Source organism: Tarenaya hassleriana, unplaced genomic scaffold, assembly GCF_000463585.1.
Source record: "Tarenaya hassleriana unplaced genomic scaffold, ASM46358v1 Cleome28, whole genome shotgun sequence".
NCBI lineage: Eukaryota > Viridiplantae > Streptophyta > Magnoliopsida > Brassicales > Cleomaceae > Tarenaya > Tarenaya hassleriana.
The window spans coordinates 1,095,547-1,111,223 of record NW_010966021.1 but is presented as its reverse complement, the minus strand read 5'-3'; the positions used below and the strand labels follow the sequence as shown (position 1 = coordinate 1,111,223).

At 42.6% G+C, this 15,677-nt stretch overlaps 4 protein-coding genes across 4 annotated transcripts in view; 2 read left to right on the top strand and 2 right to left on the bottom strand.

Moving 5' to 3' along the window:
• Nucleotides 1-5: 5 nt before the first annotated feature.
• Nucleotides 6-3,278, top strand: LOC104817881 (pentatricopeptide repeat-containing protein At5g27110-like). The gene is made up of 2 exons (XM_010547243.1): nt 6-2,762; nt 2,850-3,278. The coding sequence occupies exon 1, from the start codon at nt 50-52 to the stop codon at nt 2,483-2,485; it is 2,436 nt and encodes an 811-aa protein (XP_010545545.1). The 5' UTR covers nt 6-49; the 3' UTR covers nt 2,486-2,762; nt 2,850-3,278.
• Nucleotides 3,279-3,397: 119 nt separating this feature from the next.
• Nucleotides 3,398-7,625, top strand: LOC104817878 (microtubule-associated protein SPIRAL2-like). Its single transcript, XM_010547239.1, has 6 exons — nt 3,398-4,420; nt 4,941-5,132; nt 5,525-6,247; nt 6,318-6,423; nt 6,514-7,121; nt 7,227-7,625. The coding sequence occupies exons 1-6, from the start codon at nt 3,728-3,730 to the stop codon at nt 7,419-7,421; spliced, it is 2,517 nt and encodes an 838-aa protein (XP_010545541.1). The 5' UTR covers nt 3,398-3,727; the 3' UTR covers nt 7,422-7,625.
• Nucleotides 7,602-13,505, bottom strand: LOC104817879 (DNA polymerase I A, chloroplastic/mitochondrial). Its single transcript, XM_010547240.1, has 12 exons — nt 13,112-13,505; nt 11,779-12,568; nt 11,434-11,625; nt 10,529-11,208; nt 9,875-10,352; nt 9,668-9,763; nt 9,242-9,334; nt 8,947-9,141; nt 8,675-8,767; nt 8,386-8,592; nt 8,204-8,293; nt 7,602-8,090 (listed from the first exon to the last, which is right to left on the bottom strand). Exons 1-12 carry the CDS (start codon nt 13,255-13,257, stop codon nt 7,929-7,931), a joined length of 3,222 nt encoding a protein of 1,073 aa, XP_010545542.1. The 5' UTR covers nt 13,258-13,505; the 3' UTR covers nt 7,602-7,928.
• Nucleotides 13,506-14,173: 668 nt separating this feature from the next.
• Nucleotides 14,174-15,677, bottom strand: part of LOC104817877 (serine/threonine-protein kinase PBS1) — a 2,855-nt gene continuing 1,351 nt past the window's right edge. Inside the window, exons 3-6 of the mRNA XM_010547238.1 lie at nt 15,509-15,670; nt 15,203-15,392; nt 14,727-15,118; nt 14,174-14,617 (exon numbers count right to left, since the gene is read on the bottom strand). Coding sequence (XP_010545540.1) covers nt 14,336-14,617; nt 14,727-15,118; nt 15,203-15,392; nt 15,509-15,670 — 1,026 coding nt within the window. The 3' untranslated portion in view covers nt 14,174-14,335. The remainder of the gene's footprint in view (nt 14,618-14,726; nt 15,119-15,202; nt 15,393-15,508; nt 15,671-15,677) is intronic.

The window sequence follows — 15,677 nt, the reverse complement described above, 5'->3', positions numbered from 1 at the left end:
CCTCTCCTTCTTTCGCTTCTTTGTTACGCCATTGCAGTTCCTCTGGTGAATGCTATTGTCATTATATATATATATATATACATATAACTTACACTTTGTTCAAGTTGAAATGGACATTTCAACGTTGTCGTCGCTATTAAGAACATGTAAGAACTCCAAGTTCTTGAAACAAGCTCACCAGAGAATCCTCGCACTCGGGTTGCAAACCAAGGTTGTTATCTGCAAAAGCCTCATCAATGGCTACTTCTCCTGTAAGGACCACGGTTCCGCAAGACATGTCTTTGAAACCCTTGACAATCCATTGGAGATCTCCTTGTGGAACTCCCTCATGTTTGGTTACACGAACAACTCCATGTTCCATGAAGCTCTTGAGGTTTTCGGGAGATTGTCGCAGTACCCTTTTCGCATGGCTGATTCTTACACATACCCGAAAGTGTTGAAGGCTTGTGGCGCCATCAGTAAGGAGCGCTACGGTAGAATGGTTCATGGTCTTTTGGTGAGAAACGGGCATCTATGTGATGTTGTGGTGGCTAGTTCTCTGGTCGGCATGTACGCGAAGTGTAACTTGTTCGAGTGGGCAGTCCAAATGTTCGACGAAATGACTGAGAGAGATGTAGCGTCTTGGAACACGGTTATATCGTGTTGTTATCAAAGCGGGGAGGCAGAGAAGGCTCTGGAGTTGTTTGGTAGAATGAAAGGCTGTGGCTTTGAACCGAATTCAGTGACACTAACCTTAGCCATCTCGGCATGTTCTAGGATATTGGATTTGGAGAGAGGGAAGGAGATTCACAGAGAATGTGTGAATAAAGGACTCGTCTCGGATGAGTATGTAAGCTCTGCTCTTGTCGACATGTATGGGAAATGTGGCTGCTTGGAGATGGCTAGAGAGATTTTTGAACACATGCCAAGAAAGAACGTGGTCGCCTGGAATTTGATGATCCAAGGCTATGCCCCAAGAGGCGATAGCCAGTCATGCATTGTGCTTCTGAATAGAATGGTAATAGAAGAAACACGGCCGAGTGAGACAACCTTAACCAGCATTCTGATGGCCTGTTCTCGTTCATCTAATCTTCGACATGGAAAATTTTTACACGGATACTTGATCAGGAATGTAGTAGATGCAGATTTCTTTATAGAATGCTCCCTTATCGATCTTTACTTCAAATGTAGCAAAGTGAAGCTGGCTGAGACAATGTTTGTGAACACTCAGAAGACGTTTGTTGCTACATGGAATGTTATGATCTCCGGGTATGTCGGTTTGGGCATGTGGTTTGAGGCTCTTGCAGTGTACGACAAAATGGCAGCTGCTGGTGTGAACCCAGATGTCGTGACTTTCACGAGTGTCTTACCCGCTTGTTCTCAGCTGGCTGCACTCGAGAAGGGAAAGGAGATTCACTTGTCCATCAATGAGAACAAACTCGAAAGAGATGAGTTGGTGATGAGTGCTCTTCTTGACATGTACTCTAAATGCGGCGACTTGAAAGAAGCATCTAGAATTTTTTACTGTTTGCCGAAGAAAGATACTGTCTCTTGGACTGCAATGATAGCTGCGTATGGATCTCACGGCGAAGCTACAGAAGCTCTGAAGCTTTTTGATGAAATGCAGAGAGTTGGTGCCAAACCAGACAGGGTAACATTTCTTGCAGTCTTACCTGCTTGTTCACAACTGGCTGCACTCGAGAAGGGCAAGGAGATTCACTTGTCCATCAGTGAGAACAAGCTCGAAATAGACGAGTTGGTGATGGGTGCTCTTCTTGACATGTATTCTAAATGCGGTGATGTGATAGAAGCATCTAGAATCTTCTACGATTTGCCAAAGAAAGATGTTATTTCTTGGACTGCAATGATAGCTGCATATGGATCTCACGGCAAAGCCACAGAAGCCCTGAAGCTTTTTGATGAAATGCAGAAACTTGGTGCAAAACCAGACAGAGTAACATTTCTTGCAGTGTTATCAGCATGTGGTCATGGTGGGTTAGTTGATGATGGTCTCAAGTGTTTCAGTCAGATGAGAAATGAATATGGAATTATACCGGGTATTGAACATTACTCATGCTTGATTGATCTCTTGGGACGAGCCGGGCGTTTGCCTGAAGCTTACGAAGTTCTGCAAGAGAATCCAGAGATGAGAGAGAATGCCCGGCTACTGAGCACTCTCTTCTCTGCCTGTTGCTTGCACCATAACCATCAGTTGGGAGAGAAAATCGCAAGATTGCTTGTGGACAAGGACCCAAACGATGCATCGAATTACATTGTTTTGTCCAATCTATATGCTTCTGGTGGGAGATGGGATGAAGTGAGGCAAGTAAGATGGAAGATGAAAGAACTTGGACTGCAGAAGAAACCGGGCTGCAGTTGGATTGAGATTGATCGACAAGTATGGCCCTTCTTTGCTGAGGCCACATCTCATCCAAAGGCTGAGAAGATTTATGAATGTCTTGCCCTTCTGGGCGATCACACGGAAGAGACAGAAAGTTTCTCTTAGAAGCTTGTCAATGATTCTGTGCCTGAGATGATCAAAAAGGTATGTTTCTGTTGGACGAGATGAAAGGCAGAGGGATACTACTAGCAAAATGGAGCAGAAGAACCACCAATCTCAACACAAAGTGAAAGGCTAGATTCTGATTCTGAGATTTATACTTGTCAAGTAATGAAAGTCAAGGGTTTGCCCCACTTCATGCACACAATGAACCAGCAGCTCTCCATATGGATGGAGGCTTGGAGCAACGACCCGTGGAACTGGAAAAGACAGTTTGTTCCCTGTAAGTATAACTCTTTACCACTGCCATTAAAGAGTTGAGACATCAAATATGATCATCACATAATGCTGAAGCTTGAGCAAAAACCAGGTCAAGACTTCTTAGCCGAGAAACCGAGGATGAAGTCACGGATCTCGTCACTGTTGGCTCGGTCTAATGCAGTTCTCCCGTCCTCATCCTTGACCTAGAAATCGACACCGTTTGAACCAGCAAGTGGCTGTCGACCCATTTGAGGGTCCGAGTCGGGCGAGTCGGATCCGGGGCGACAGATAACCAGAAGAGAGCTTCGTGGAAGGAGTGTAATTTCTTATGATGGGTTTGTGAGAGAAGAGTGAGCTCGTGAAAGGAGCTGTGCATGAGATTGAAGCCATTGTTGTCTGTTTCTTCTTCTCTGCGAAGAAAAATATCTGCAGATTTTCGAGGGAGGTTTCTTGATAGAGCAAACCGGTCTTGACCGGATTTGAATGGTTTTCTTCTATCGATCAGTCTGAATTGAATTCCATTTTGATATAATTGTTAATTGAGGTTGATTTGAATTATTACATATAGATTATAATACACAACAAACGTAATCAGTGTCCCACTTCTATAAATAAAAAAAATTAAACAATGTTAATTCATTTGCTGTTGCGAAGAACAACTCTCGTAACTGAAACCATCTTTAAATAAAACCTCCCACCATCGCGTTCATGGCGGAAACGTGGTTTCCACCTCGCTAAATAACCCAGATTGAAGAATTGTGTCATGTTCGTTCTTCCCATGAACAATGATCGGAAACTGAACTTCGGTGGCTTTTCCGATTCTTCTTGAACCCCAGATTCTGGTCGGTCTACAAAATCTGGGAATCAGCCGTCGCCATCTCTCATGACCGACGAAGCTCTGAAACACATTTAGAAAACCCTCGTTCCGATCTCTCTCTCTCGCAAAATCTGATCTTTAGCACATAATCGTTTTCTCTGTCCGCTGCAATGAGCTCGCAAGTCGCTGTGAAGCCCTCGAAATCCACAAAACCTTCATCCAGATCCTCCAATGGCGCCGTGTCGTCGCACTTGGCGATGGTAGAGCTGAAGCAGAGGATTCTTACATCTCTGTCAAGGCTCGGAGATCGCGACACTTACCAGATCGCTGTCGACGATCTCGAGAAGGTCATCGTCTCCGTCACTCCCGAAACCCTACAGGTTTTCCTCAATTGCCTCTTCGACTTCTCTTCCGATTCCAAACCCGCCGTGAAGAAGGAATCTCTCCGCCTCCTCTCCTTCCTATGCCTCTCCCACCGCGATCTCACCTCCGCCCAACTCGCCAAAATCATTGCTCACATCGTCAAGCGTCTCAAAGATGCCGACCCCGTCGTCCGAGACGCCTGTCGGGACGCGATCGGGTCGCTCTCGGCTCAGTTCCTGAGGGAGGAGGAGGACGGAAATGGCGGCGGGGCTGGAGCGTTGGTGGGTTTGTTTGCTAAGCCCCTGTTCGAGGCCATGGCCGAGCAGAACAAGAGCTTGCAAGCTGGTGCTGCGATTTGCATGGCGAAGATGGTGGAATCAGCTGCCGAACCTCCTGTTCCGGCATTTCAAAAGCTGTGTCCTAGGATTTGCAAGCTCTTGAACAGCCCTAATTACTTGACCAAGTCTTCCCTCTTGCCGGTGGTCGGAAATTTGTCTCAGGTTTGATTCTTGAACAATGTGGTTGGTCTTGTGCTTGGTTCTACAAAGTACAATGCCTTGCTTTACTTGGATAGTTTTGCCAGAAGAATATGATTATTGATTAGTAGGAATGTTTCAATGATCAGCTGAATGTTTTGTTTGTGGCCTGTGTCTGGTTTCTACTTATTGGATTTATATGCTTAACCATATTTTTCTCAAGGGGGGCTCTTTGGTTAGGTAGTATAGCTGATTAAAGTGATTTCTGTGCTTAAGTTTGATGGGTTAGGGCTAATCTCGAAGTGAAAACATATTGAACTGTGACATGTGTGATCATCACTGAGGACTACTAGTTGGCTGCCCGATTTCTGAGGGTCATAGCTCAGGCTGACAGCTGACTTGAGTAGTGATGGCTTCTTTAAGTGGCTGAATTGCAAGTCTCAGTCTCTAACTTAACCTGCATACCGTGATCAGTAGACATCTTAATCTGCTCAATTTTCTTAAATATATATAGATATCAAAATGAGCTATGGACATCTTGCAGGTGGGAGCTATTGCACCACAGAGCTTGGAGTCATTGTTACAGAGCATCCATGAATGCCTTGGAAGTACAGATTGGGTTACTCGTAAGGCAGCTGCCGATGCCTTGATCGCCTTGGCTATGCACTGTAGCACTTTGATCGCTGATAAAACCGATTCCACTATCACCGTTCTTGAGGCATGCCGTTTTGATAAGGTACTGCTGTTATCGTTTCTTTTCTGAAAAAACTAGGACCGTAACTTTGGCATAAATCTCTTTAGCTGAGAGCTTGAGAAACATTGCTGCAGTTTTTGCATCTTTGAAGGGAAAAAAGATGAAAAAAAGCCGATAGATTACATAGTAAATGTTCAGTTAATTGTATATTTGCCGGTCAACAGAAAGAACATGCAGATTAGAGGGAAAGTTTTGTTCTGATATTGGATAGAAAACTAGCATTTCTTAGAACAGAACTATGTTGGTACAGATGGATTTGGGATTTGTATATTAGTAGATTCAATACTACTCAAGAATTACTGAATAGGAATCTTAATGATATATATATTTTTTTGCATAGTTCTAATCATGGCTATAATATCTTTGGCTTGCAGATAAAACCTGTCAGAGACAGCTTGACCGAGGCACTGAATGCCTGGAAAAACATTGCTGGGACAAGCGAAAATGGTACGTTTGTTATCCAAAAAGATGTGTTATCTGAGCAATCTAAGTTGGAAACGAATGGAGAATCTGCATCAAGCACGATAAAAGGCTCTTCTGATCAGCCGGGCTATCATTCGGATTATATGTCAAAAGTTAAAACAGGGGCCATTCCAGAAAAAGTTGTTCTCATCCTAAGGAAGAAAGCACCTCGATTGAATGACAAAGATCTTAACCCAGACTTTTTCAAGAAGCTGGAAAAAAACGGTTCTGGAGATTTGCCAGTTGAAGTCGTTCTTCCTCGTGCGCATAAGAAGTCGCCAAACTCAAAAGAGGATGAATCCGAAGCCAGTAACTCGGGCTTGAGAGGAAGGCCAATAATATTAGGTGAAACAGGAACAGACGGTGTGGGTCCCAAACAACGATATTTTGGAGATTTTGCAAGAGAGAAATGGGTAGATGAAAGGATGAATGGAGGGGAGTCCCGGATTAGGGCGTTTGATGGCGATCAGAATGATGGAAGCCGACTAGAGGTATCTGGAAATCATGCTGGAGTTTCCTTGAAAGATAACCAATATGAAGGATCCTTGATTAATAATGGAGGGAGCTGGTTTTCTCTACAAAGGCAATTACTGAACTTAGAGAGACAACAGACGCATATAATGAACATGTTGCAGGTACTTTTCGATATTGAATAAAAAACGGTCCACTTATAATTAATTTTACAACTAAATGTACTTGTTGCAGGATTTCATGGGTGGTTCACACGATGGCATGATAAATTTGGAGAACCGTGTTAGGGATCTTGAGAGAATCATCGAAGAGATGGCAAGAGATTTCTCCATATCATCAGGCAAGCATACAGCTTTCCTTGCTATTCTAGTGCTAGTTCCAGACATCCCTTCTGAAGAAAGATATCACTAAATTTCAGTGATTGTTTCAGGTGTGAGTGGAAGAAGGGCTGCATCCTGGAGATCCGACTTAGATGGATTGGATTATCCTCAATATGGAGCTTCAAGAAACGGTCAGACGGGCACAAGAAGATCTCGAGGCAGTGGTTCTACAGATACCAGGTTGTCCAAATCTGAAACTAGCGGTGACCATACAGGTAGCAGGAGGAGAGCATGGGACAAAGGCCCTGGATTTGTCAGGCTCGGTGAGGGACCGTCTGCTAGGAGTATCTGGAAAGCGTCAAAAGATGAAGCTACTCTTGAAGCTATACGGGTTGCTGGGGAAGACAGTCAGACATCAATCACGAGACAAGACCCTATTCCCGAAGCAGATGGGACTGAAGAAGATAAAGAGGAAGACCCTGTCTGGACATCTTGGAACAACGCAATGCATTCACTCCAAGTGGGTGATACAGATTCTGCATTTGCCGAAGTTTTCTCAACTGGAGATGATCATTTGCTCGTCAAACTAATGGAAAGAAGTGGTCCTGCTCTTGATCAGCTGTCCAATGACGTAGGAAACGAAGCTCTCCATGCAATTGGGCAGCTTCTGCTGGATGATCTGAATCTCTTTGAAATCTGCCTGTCTTGGATTCAACAGGTATCCGTGGAAGATCTTCATGGATACGTTAATGGAAGTTTGTTTTTGTTTTCTACCTTCTCTATGCGTAAATAAGTCTCATTGTTTCGTCTCTATGCCCTGCAGCTGCTGGAATTGGTAGCAGAAAACGGACCGGACTTCTTGGACATTCCCATGGAGCTGAAGAAGGATCTTCTGTTGAATTTATACGAAGCCTCCTCAACGATAGATCCTTCCGACGACTGGGAAGGTCTACCACCCGACGATCTTCTCGTGCAGTTAGCATCAAACTGGAGAATCGAGCTTCAACATTTCGACTAAGGCAGCTTGGCTCAACCTCTGAAACACTTTCTACTGCTTCCATTGCTCTGTACCTCTCTTGGTATTGAAGGTAAACCAAACCAATACCAGTATTCTTGGGGAGAATCTCTCCAAGAAGAGAAAGGGGGCTTGGTTATTACATTTGTATATGAACTAACTCAATGATCAATGATTTGAAAGTAAAGAAAACCAGTTTCTTTCACACATTTGCGAGTTACAATGTCGATTTTACAGCACGGTGAGAAGCTAAGGTTGAGAGATTCATTTTATACAGCTCAGTTTCAACAAATTCTTGTAAGAAAGAGGTTAAACAAAGCAAAAGCTGAAGAGCAGGAGAAGATTTCTACATGCCTACGAGCCGAAGGGGGTCGGTAACCGAAACGCAGGACTCGCGGTTTGAAACGCAGTTCTCGACATCGCCCCAAACTCATCGCAGAAAACGCAGGTTTCTACCAAAAACCCGAGTGGGAAAACTTCCATACGGACTATAGTTCTGTACCCCTCTGCTTATTTTGCAGCGTACCAGTTCCAAGCGCACTTAGCATCGACGGATAACTCGACGTCCAGAATGTTCTTCCCGTTGAAGGGTTTCGACATACAGTCCACAACTATGTCCTTCGCAATCTCTGCTGATTCGCTCGGTCCTTCCAAGATTACTTCATCATGAACCTGTGTCCGAAAGAGTGTAGCGATTCAAAGATCATGCTCGGGCCGGGTTTTCGTGGTTTCTGCAAGTTCGAAAGCCGAGAAATACAGGACACCAAGGGTGTATGTATTATTACCTGTAGAAGCAGCCTCCAGCCGAGTTCTTTCAAACGTTGATTCTTCGATATTTCCAGCATTGCACACATGGCGACATCGGCCGCACTTCCCTGAAACGGTTTTGCTTAAAAGTTTGAGATTAACCCGAGAGAGAAAGAGATGATTTTAGATCTCGGGATGAGAATCGTATGTACACACGCACCTGCACGGGTGTGTTGATCGCTGCCCGCTCAATATGATTCCTTTGAGCGCGCGATCGATATGTAGGGAATTTACGAGCCCTTCCCAACAATGTGAGTACATACCCGTCATCGATAGCTTCTTTCTTTCGCTTTTCCTGCCATTTCCGAACTTCTTGTCTGTCGTTATACCACAGGTTAACCGTCTCCTGAGCTTCTTCCACAGAAACCTGAAAACAATGACGGCTTTGGCATCGTGTCGGGCAAAGTTCACACTGGCTTAAAAGCTTGATTCGACCGAGAAAACGTTACCTTCCAATCTCTAGAGAGGCCCATTGCCGTCTTCCCGTATGCAATAGAGAAGTTGAGCATCTTAGCTTTTCTTCGCTCCGCGCCAAAGGCATCCTACGAAAAGTTCAAAACCGTTAGAACTCAGATCACAAAAATCTGGTTTCTTCAACCGTTGCGATCTTAGTTCTGCGGAATTCAGAGTTCCAATTTCGAATCTTTTCCATCTCAAACAATGGGAATATGCGAACCGATGGTTTTTCTAGTCTACTTTCACGACATGAAACGGAATTCACCTTCAACAATGGCACGGGAGGCTTGTCTTCACCAGGTTGGGGATGCCATTCGAGGATAACTTGCCCGTTTTCCACAGCCTCACGGATGTGCGGATACATATTCATGGCTGTTCTCGAGTGAAAATCTCCGCCGGCTTCGAAAGCTTCCATCATACTTTTGCAACCAGCAAGATGTGCTAAAATCCGAAGTTCCAACTGCAAAATATAAACACAACATTGTAGTACGAATAAAAACGACCAGCTTCTTAGATGTTGCAAAGCTTTCTACCCGAAGAAAAAACGCAAATATATTCACCTGCCCATAATCAGCGACGATAAGCGAGTTTCCGGGTGAAGCTATGAAGGCCTGACGGATCTTGTACCGGTCCTTCTCTAAAGCGGGTTGATTCTAGCAAGGCAAAACCAAAAACACTTGAAACAGATTCTAAGCACTTTACGTTATTTGGAGACTAGTAAGAGGTTCGATCATTAATCGTATTATTTCCAACACGACTTGAGGAACATCATCAGAAAATTTGGAAGCAAATGTCTCTCTTTTAGCAGTTTCCAGTATCATAACCATAAGAGAACAAGTACGCTATCTCGATTTTACACAAGTGGCATCAGTTCAATCCAAGTCTAAGTCTTGAATTTAGTTTCAAGGCATGTCGAAATGAAGCAAGATCACGAAATTTCTCGATGTCGGTCTGTCATTTCAGTGTTTGATGGCAAAACAAAATACCTGCAAATTCGGCCTTCTTGCCGATAAGCGTCCCGTCTCTGTGTTGATATTCAGGGAACAGTGGACACGACCATCCTTGCCCGATACATTACTTCCCTGTAGGTAGAAGTAATTCCATATACATTAAACCCGAAGAATGAAACTTCTGCAAAAATATCGGGGGCTGAAATTTGGGAGGGTTAAAAGGGTATTTAGAGAAAGCCTTACCTGTAGCGGGAGAATGAAATTTGAGATCAATGAATCAATGGAACAAACTTCACATAACGAAGCAATGGCATGGCATGCTTCCTTTCCCCTTTCGCCTCCCCCGAAAGCCGCAAACGCCGTCCCATAAGCCGATGTGTCGGTTTCATTTGACATATTCGACTTTTGTGTTACTGAAGTTTCATTACGTAGCTCTGTAGTATCATCATTTTCATCGTTTTCGTCTAGAGATGTACCCGAAACATCATCCACAAAATCGTATTCCGCAGAGACTTTCCCTGCTAAGGCTTTCAAAGCATCCCCACTAACCGATGGCCAACCAGTAGCCGTAAACATTTCGGTGGGCAACGGTCTATCACTGATCCTGTGAAGCTTTATATTGCGGAACTTCGTTGGCGCTTTTTTGCCTTCTTCGATTATTTTATCAACATTGGGGATCTTGAAAAGTTTTTCAACTGGCAGCGCTTCGTTATGGTCCTTACTGCAACAGAAATAAACATAATTCAGCAGCCAGCCAAAAAATACATGGTACTGAGAGATTGATCATGTTAATTCCCTTTTCTCAGCACCATGTAAGATATTGTCCATTTCGAAAGAAATGATAATAATAACAATGATAAAGGTGAAGCAAGCAAGAGGATGGTTGCGGAAAGATACACGTTAGAAATGCCTCCGAAGAAGATTTGGCGCAACTGCGTATCGCTGCCAACATTCATATACTTTGCATCAGGACAATGCTTAGAGGCCCAATTGCGGAATCTACCCACCGCAGTTTCTTGTTCCGCCTTTGCCACTTTTTCCATCACCGCTAGATATTCCCTGTCTACAAGCATCCCTTCTGCTTCCATTTTGACCAGAAGTTCACCGAAAGGTCTCCAAAATTCTTGGTAAAAGTCGAGCATCGACTTCCCCGGTATTAGTTTCCCGTCGAGGAACCATTGCTTCCCTTGCAGTTGGTTTTTCAAGCTCTCGTAAAGCTTAAGTGTGCTTATTGCATCTAATGCGGAGTATGAAACCCAAGCCTCTCGGTCTTCTCGTTGTAGCTCTTCAACTGGAGGAATGATGACCATTTTCCCTTCAGATCCATCCTTTTTCAGTTTTCTCTTTCCAAAAATAGTTTTCATCGATATTTTACCGAGCAGTTCGGCTTCCTCCCCCTTCACAGCGCCCTGAAGAACTTTCGGATCACTTGTAAGTGCCTCGAGTGAATATCCACCCTCTGTCCGTCTTGATGAATCCCACAAGCGTGCCATGTGCATTGTATCCGCATGAAAACCAGATAGTTTGATTCCATAATTCCCGATAATGTGGCTATCAAAGCTGTAGTTGTGCCAAACCTAGATTTAAAAAAACGAGGCCAATCAGCATTTCATTTACAAAATTAGAATTTCGAAACTATAAAGGCATCCAACTTAAACAAAACATAAGGGCAGTGAAACAGTGGCAAATTATCTTCAAGAGAAAAAACAAACAAAAAAGATTTATCGAGCCATGAGAGGTAGATATTTGCAAAATACGAAGAAAGACAGACATTATCAGGAGAAGAAGGTAACCAAACCCACTTTTCTGATGGACGAGTCTTGAAAAAATGGTTTGAACTCGTCCAAGACATCCCTGCCATTGTCACCAAGAACATCTACCCATAGGCACGATTTTCCATTTCCAAAATCTGCTCCTGCTCCGCAATAAAGGCTGAAACATGTCAACTCACCATGATCAACGGGCGTTTCATCCTTCACGTCAATCCCATCAACCTATAAAAAAAATAGTCACAGAGCGAAGCTATGATTATAAGAGCAGCCAAATCATTTAAATTCACAAACATCCAACTATTTGCATAAGCATTTCAGATTTGTGGGTGTTTCAATGTATCAGAAAACAACAAGAATTAAAAGTGGTCCACTCACCTCTGTATCACAAGCATGGACAAAATTCCGATACTGATTCATGAGCTTTGCCACAACACTCTTTGCAGTGGGCACGTTATCAACGACAAGAACTCTATCATATATTTTCCTCAGCTTTGCACGAGCCTCAAACTGATCAACACATCTTTCCACTTTGGGAGCAGCGGATTTATTCTCGTCAATGGCACTACCAGCGGGCTTGTCAGCATTAACAAATCCTTGTCTGTTACGGACATCCTTATCTACTTTAAGTTTGACATCTGTATCTGCCCTGATCTCAAAATTTTTTCTTGGCAATTGACCAGGAGGACGGACATTTATGACAGATCCCGAAGAAATCCTCTGCTGCTTAACACCATTCATTTCTCTGTCTAATGTCGTAACATTACCTCTGCAACTGAGTTCATAACCAAACTCCCCGGATTTTCCATCGTATGATGGAACATCATCTATTTTTGCGACAAACCCTTTGAAATAATAGCCTTCGTCCTGAAACGCCATGTTGTTGGCTACAGTATATTCTCCATTTCTTTCTCTATACTTGTTTGCTTCCTTCCTCCAAGCGCTTAGACCCCCAGAAACTTGTTTCGCACCTTCACCTACTTCCTGCTGGTTGCCTACCATAAATGGTGGAACCATCCTTGCCATGTTAGCCCCCGAACGAAGCTTCCACTCTCCATTAAAATTTACAGAAGAGGACCGCTGATGACCCGAGTGCTGAAACCCATGGGAACTACCACAAACTGTAACCGTTGAGTAGGAAACATTTCTCTTTGTGAAAGTTGCTTTCCTGCAAGTTATTGTCACCATTTCATTGTTATCACGGAAAACAAAAATAACTCAAAATCTTGAATTACCAACTCATAACTTGTACATTACTCTACTAAACAAGAACTTAACTAAAGAAGAGATGGATTCTACATACTAAAACCAAACCACCAAGAAAAAATTAGTCGAAATACCAAACTAAAACCCAAAACAACTTCTTCCAAGGAAACCAGCAACGTAATCGGGGTTTGGTTATTATCACAAAAACAAAGTCAAAATCGCGAATTGCCAACTGAAATCTAATGCATTAATCTACTAAACAAGAACTTAACCAAAGAATATGCAGAATCTGCATACTGAAACCAAACCAGTATACATCTTCAACCAAACTAGTCTAACCAACAGACAAAAACCCAAAAACAATATATTCCCAGGAAAGGTTTCTACATCTTCAACAGTAGCTCAACTAATAATTACAAGACAGAGCAACCAACAGGTAATAAACTCATTTCTCCACAGACCCATTAACAGAAATTCAACAAAAAGAGCAAAAAGGGTAGCATACCTTGGAAGGGCTCTACGGCGAGGCAGAAGAAACGAAGGGACAACAGAAGAAGATAAGCGATAAGAACGCGAGACCCAGGAAGAAGAAGAAGGAGAAAAGTGCCGAAGAGGGTTATTGTGGGAGGTAAGAGAAACCCCCATGGCCATAAGCGAAGCTACTCTACCCAGCTTGAAAGGTGTGAACTTTTTGCCGCTATAATAAGGACGGGTTCTGGGCGGTAGAATGTGAGATAAATTAGGTTTTACAGCGAAGATTTTGGGAATCACCGAGTGGATGAAGAAGAAGAAGCAAGTGGGTCTGTTGTCTGAGAAGGAAAAGAACAGAGCGTGGCCATTACCCGACGACACGATGACACAGAGACGGCCTCAGAGGCTAAAACCCTTATTTTTCCTTTGTTTTCGTGTTTTATAGAAATGTTTTTTTTTTCTTTTTATTCTTTTTGCAGAGGAGAAAGAGGGAACAAGACATTGCCAACATATTAATAAATATAAAAAATAATTATATGGAAAAAGTATATAATCATTCCTTCTTTTAGTTTTATAATTAATAAAAAACATTTAAAATTTTCCAGTAACAGAAATATTATGATCGATCTATTAAAGATTTTTTAACAACAAATATATATTGTTTTATCATATCCATGTTTTGCTTAACCAAAATTTAGTTTATCTTTTTTTTCTGAACGTTTTACATATTTTCTTGAAAAGACTCGTTATTTTATATTTCCACACAAAAAATTTAATTTGTTTTTTGATAATTTTAATTTTTTATATATTTGGGACCTAAAACGTTTTACAGCCTATCGTCATTTTCTCTGTTAATATATATATATATATATATTAACCATTACATTTTATAAACGAAGTATGAATAGATTATTTTCAAATTAACTGCGAAATCAAACTGGTCTTTTTCTACAGATTATTCAAGTTCAATTATAATTTTTTTCGTATGGAGATAAAAATACCTTCAAATAATTTATTACTAAAATAAATTAGCATTTTTTTTAAAATGCAATAATTGTGCAGTACCAAGTAAAAAAGGCCCTACTAATCATCAGAGAAAAAAAAATGGTCTTAGCAAATCCATTATATGCATGATAAGAACAATATAAAGATTTCATGAACCAAAAAATAAAAAGAAATCTCATATTGTCGGTCCACAAAGATTGATTTTTTTTTTCTTCCTATATTCTTATGATTTATATGAACACCACATCATCTATCACTGTCCTTCTTCTTCTCCGGCTTTAGTCTCGTTCCCCTCGTCGTTCACTTCATTAGACACATTATCTTCTAGGGTTTGTCCGTTCGGATCTTTGTTCATGGCTAAGTGCTCGAGAGCAGTCACTACATCGCTCATGATGGGCCTTGTGGTTGCTTCTTCTTGAAGGCACATCGCTGCAACTGCAAGTGCTTGGTACAGTCCTTTCAATGGGTAGTTGCCTTCTAATAACGGATCCGCCATTAACGTGAACTTCCTCCTGTCTTTGAACAATGGAGTTGCCTGAATCAGACAAAGAGAAACAGAAGTTAACCCAGAAAAAAAAAATCATGGAACGGTCAAATCCAGTTCTCATTAAGGGGGAAAAACATCAAGATCGATCTTGACATACCCAAGTGACAAGATTCTGTTCTTCGGTTGATCTTGTAGTGTCGATGACTCTTCTTCCAGTGATCATCTCCAAGAACACAACTCCGAAGCTATAGACATCGGATTTGTGAGTTAGCTGTCCTGTCAGTGCGTACTCAGGCGCACAATAGCCGTAAGTCCCCATCACTCTCGTGGACACGTGAGTTTTCCCTCCGGTCGGACCGAGCTTAGCCAACCCGAAATCCGATAGCTTTGGATTGAACCCTTCGTCCAACAATATGTTTGATGCCTTGAAATCTCGGTATATCACCGGTGGATCAGCCATTTCGTGTAAATACTCGAGCCCTTTCGCTGCTCCTGCCGCTATTTTCATCCTCGTGTTCCAATCCAGCGGCTTCTTCTTAGGCGTCAGATCTGTGAAACATCGGTTGGATCGAGATCAGAATGCCGTATATACACACGCAAGTATATCGATCCGCGCAAGCCATTAATGCATACCGAGAAGATGATCCTCCAATGAGCCATTCGGCATGAACTCGTAGACAAGAATCCTCTGATCACCGTCCGCACAATACCCAACCAAGTTGACGAGGTTATCGTGGTGAAGAAGACTTAACATCAGAACCTCCACGAGGAATTCTCGGTTCCCTTGGTAACCATTTCTATCGAGCTGCTTAACCGCAACGACCTAAACACGATAACCGATAATGATAACGTACGTTACAAGTCATCAAACCACGACGAACGGAAAAGAGAAAAAACACAAAGAAAGAAGAAGAAGAAGTAAGTTGTGGTGTATTATACTTTGTTCAGGCTCTCTATACGCCCTTTGTAAACTCTTCCGAACCCGCCTTCACCGAGCTGATTATCGGGATTGAAATTCTTCGTTGCGGAGCAAAGCTCCCGGAACGTGAAGATCTGAGCGCTTATATTCCCTTTCCCGAGCTTCGCTATCTCTTCCGATATGTATCGT